Source organism: Phaseolus vulgaris, chromosome 1 (genome assembly GCF_051622355.1).
Source record: "Phaseolus vulgaris cultivar YP4 chromosome 1, ASM5162235v1, whole genome shotgun sequence".
In the NCBI taxonomy this organism is placed as follows: Eukaryota; Viridiplantae; Streptophyta; class Magnoliopsida; order Fabales; family Fabaceae; genus Phaseolus; species Phaseolus vulgaris.
In genome coordinates, this window is record NC_143498.1 from 28,934,607 (window position 1) to 28,938,654 (window position 4,048).

General features: G+C 34.3%; 1 protein-coding gene across 1 annotated transcript; it reads right to left on the minus strand.

Annotated features, from left to right (window-relative positions):
* Positions 1 to 854: 854 nt before the first annotated feature.
* On the minus strand, positions 855 to 3,434 carry LOC137816131 (WUSCHEL-related homeobox 11). The gene is made up of 3 exons (XM_068619222.2): positions 2,585 to 3,434; positions 1,256 to 1,455; positions 855 to 1,125 (listed from the first exon to the last, which is right to left on the minus strand). Exons 1-3 carry the CDS (start codon positions 3,207 to 3,209, stop codon positions 1,108 to 1,110), a joined length of 843 nt encoding a protein of 280 aa, XP_068475323.1. The 5' UTR covers positions 3,210 to 3,434; the 3' UTR covers positions 855 to 1,107.
* Between the last annotated feature and the right edge of the window lie 614 nt (positions 3,435 to 4,048).

Here is a 4,048-nt window from a genome sequence, read left to right on the forward strand (position 1 = left end):
GCAGTTAATATGAATGGAGTGATATTTAATGACTCTTCATAAAATTGTGAAGGCATGTTTTTTGAATTGTTTTGGAGATGAAAGTAGCAAGCAGCAAGCAGCAGCACTATGCCGCATCACTTTCCACTACAAGGGTAGAGTGTTGATGACTAGTGATTCCTGTTTGCATGAAAAGAAAACAATTTTGCAAACTGATGAAGCTCAATGAAATCCAATGAACATAGACTTTGTTGCTGTCTCTGTGATCGTCAACAATTATCTGAATTCCCCTCTTTCACTCCTTAAGAAAGGAATAGATGGGAAAAAGATAGACAACACAAGTCAAAGAAAGTTAGATATGTTTCCAACCGAGTACTAATGTTTCACTTTGGTTTGTTAATTCCCCACCGCCACTTCCTTGTCTCTATTTCTATGACCATTTTAAGGATCAAAAGTAACATTCCACGTGCTCTTCATTATTTCTTCTTCCATATATTTATATATATATATATATATATATATATATATATATATATATTATTTATCATTATATTTATTAGCACCGCCTATATATTGAGTGAGAAAAGCTATATTGTTTAAATCAAGTTCTGACTAATTTCTTGTAAGAAGATATATCTTGAGAAGTGAGTATTTTAATCACAAAACGTATTCAGATGCATGCCAAAGAACTTTTTTGAGAAATATATGCAAGATGCATTAATGACATGTGTGTTTGAGTCCAATCTGAAACGTAAGTATATGGCGTCACATCCCTATTCAACGGAGAAATCACTCCTTTTATCTTCAAGAAATCATGTATCAAACGCAACTCTCCCTTGTTAAAGGCGAAACAAAAACAAGTTGATAATATAGAGTTTCTAAAAGCATGTTTGTACTAAAACCAAGATAAGAAAGTACAGTATATAGGTTTTTTTTTTCTAAGGTACATATATAGATATTGAATCCTATAATCACACAATAGATTATGTCTATTATTTGAGACACATATATAAAATTACGACATTAGCAAAAGTTAAAAGGAAACAAGAGGAGCAGTCGAAGCCAATCTCAGAAACTCGAAAGGGAAGCTTCCGTTGCTGCTAAGGCTGATGATACTTGTGCTCATACTTATGTTGGCTTTGATACCTGTAGAAAATAAAATTAATGAATTAATTTGGAAAAAAAAAACAGAGAAAAAGGGAGATTTTCAGATATATATTAAAAGTGACAACACATGATTTGGAATAGAAGCAATTGATTTGAAGATTCTGCCAACCAGAAAGTAGCTTTCTCCATGCTGAAGGTTCTGCATCAAGAATCCAAATTCATTGGTGAGAATTGGCACTCCAGAGGAATGAAGTAACATAACATCTTCTCCAAACACTGTCTTGATGTCTATTGGTCCCTTTGGAAGTTCTGTTGCAATCCCATTGATAAAGACTGTGATGAATGCTGAAATATTGGTGCCCCCATATCCTACCCCACAAAATAAAACAAAAGCTATTAGAACCTCAACAATTGATCACGTAAAATAAGGATGTATATATAGTATGGTTCATTTTAAAACTTTAATTTTCAGATGGTAAAGCAAAGCAAGATGATCCTATGAATGTTTCAGCAAACGCTTTGAACCTGAATACATTCCTCAAATTTTTAGGCCAATTATGAAAATTATGGTGAATAAAAAGTCATTAAACACAATATTATAAACTACATAAATGGTTACGCTGGCAATCTACTTTGATTACCATGTCATTAGTAATAGAAAAAGATAAAGAAAATTCTATTTGCGTATAAGCATTTTGATAATTGATGGGCACGGGAAATAGGGCAGAAATAAATGAGATAATATAAATGATGTAGAGGAAAAAGATAAAGAAAAATACATTAGATGAAAACATTAAAAAAGAGTGAATGAAAATAGTGTTATTTCTTATGAATATGGTGAACATATTAGATTCCTTTCAACTAGTAACATGGCGTGAGAGATGCATATACAGGGAAGAAGAAATCAAATTACCAAAAGGGGGAAAAGAAACAAAGAACATGAAAATGAGGGTAAAAAACAACAATCTAGGGTTTGGAAATCTTTGTACAGAAGTTTTGAAGAAACCAGAAAAAGAAGTGAGAGAATAAAAAGGAAGGAGCAGAAACTGCAACCGGAAAGTAGCCTCATGTTTTTCCGGAAAGTACAACTTTCATGCAATTCAAACACAGAACTGTCAAATCAGGGAAAAGGTTGCTACTTTATTCTGTAGCCCACCCAAAACCCAGTCAGCCGAAAAATAAGAACTTTTACAAACCAAACTCATTAAAATATACCATTAAGGTAATAAACACTTCGATTAATCATAACTTGTATTTCACAGCACCCATTTTAAGCCTCCTGTTACACTTAAAAAAAAAGTTAATTTCTGGAAGCAAATCTCTGATGGCGAATTTAACATTTTCCAAAAAAAAATTGTAATTTTTTAAAATCTGAAAAAATGATCACAACGAATAAGCAAATTAATCCAAACAACATTTTCTCTGGTGAAATATATAATAACTTTTAAAAAAAATCCAAAAAATTGAGTAATAATATAGAAGCATGCAATTTAATTACCAGTCTGGAAGCTCAAATTTGGATCAAAAGGAGGGAACAAAAGTGATGATGCAGGTGAGGTATGGTCAATAATTTCAGGAAAACCCACTTGAGGAGAAGAAGCAGAAAAGAAACCAGCCATGCCTTGTTGTCCACCACCACTACATGATGAAGAAGAGGAACCACCTAGGAGATCATAAGAAACACAAGAACCAAGACCCATGTTTGAAGTAGCACTTTCACTTGCAACAAGGTTGACCTGATTATGATGATCATGCTGAATTGCACCACCACCAACAAGACCATGAGGCTGAGGCTGAGGCTGTGGCTGTGGCTGAGGCTGGTTAACCGCAGCAGCGGTGGCGGCTGCTTGCTGCTGCATCATCTGGCGCTGGCGGCGGCGGGATCTGGAGCGTCGGTTCTGGAACCAGTAGAAGACGTTGGCGTCACCCACAGTGCCGAATTTCTCAAGCAGTTTTCTTATTCTGACGGTTTCATCTTTTGGAGGATTGACCATGCCACTGTTGAAGATGGATTCGAGTATGAGAATTTGTTCCGGCTTCGGAGTCCACCTTGACCGAACCGCTTCACTCTTCTCGGGGCCATGCCTTGGACTCTTTGCCTCTTTCTGCCTCTCATCTTCCATTCCAATGCACACACCAACAAATATCAAAATGATTCTTGAACCTGAAACCTAGGTAAAATAATAATACTATTACACATATCCTCTGTCTCAGTGTCTCTCTATATATAAATAAACCACACTCAACACAGTAAACTTCTTTAATGCACTCATCTTTTTTTTCCTACATGGAATAAATCATTCTAAACATTACCAGATGCTATAAATAATATTTATTCCATTTCTTTTAATGTTTGATTGGTTATAGTTAATTTTGACTGGTTGAACTAGCGTTTATTTGGACTTCGGACACGCGTTTGTAACGCAAGCAAATGTATTAAATTGGTCAAAAAATTAATGTAGAAGCTATATATAATTAATAAGCTTTGTTTAGATGCAGAAATTCACGTCAAACATGCGTTTAACCTCGTAACCAAACATGCTGGTGATGGGAATGTGTGTCCAATTGTAATATGTTGTGGAATTAGGATGTGTGTGTGTCAAATTGATTCCCAGTATAAAACAAACAGGGTCTTAATTTATATAAGAGTTTTCAGATGGTGAAATATTGAGAATCGAAATTACCTTTATAGGATTCTTCACTCTCGTTATATTAGTTCTACATAAATACCCTTCTTTTCGTGATACCTACATTATATATAGTTTTTGTTGGATTAGCTCTGTGGTGAGGAATAATTCATTTTTTTATTATAAAGATAAAATACGTGACATTTTCAATTTTATTTTGAATAAGATATCATAATGACAAGTTAACAAGACATAATAATGGATAATGCATATGAATCACAGACAAATAACTGCTCGTTAAACCATGAACTCCTTCTAGATAGCAAGGAAGAGAG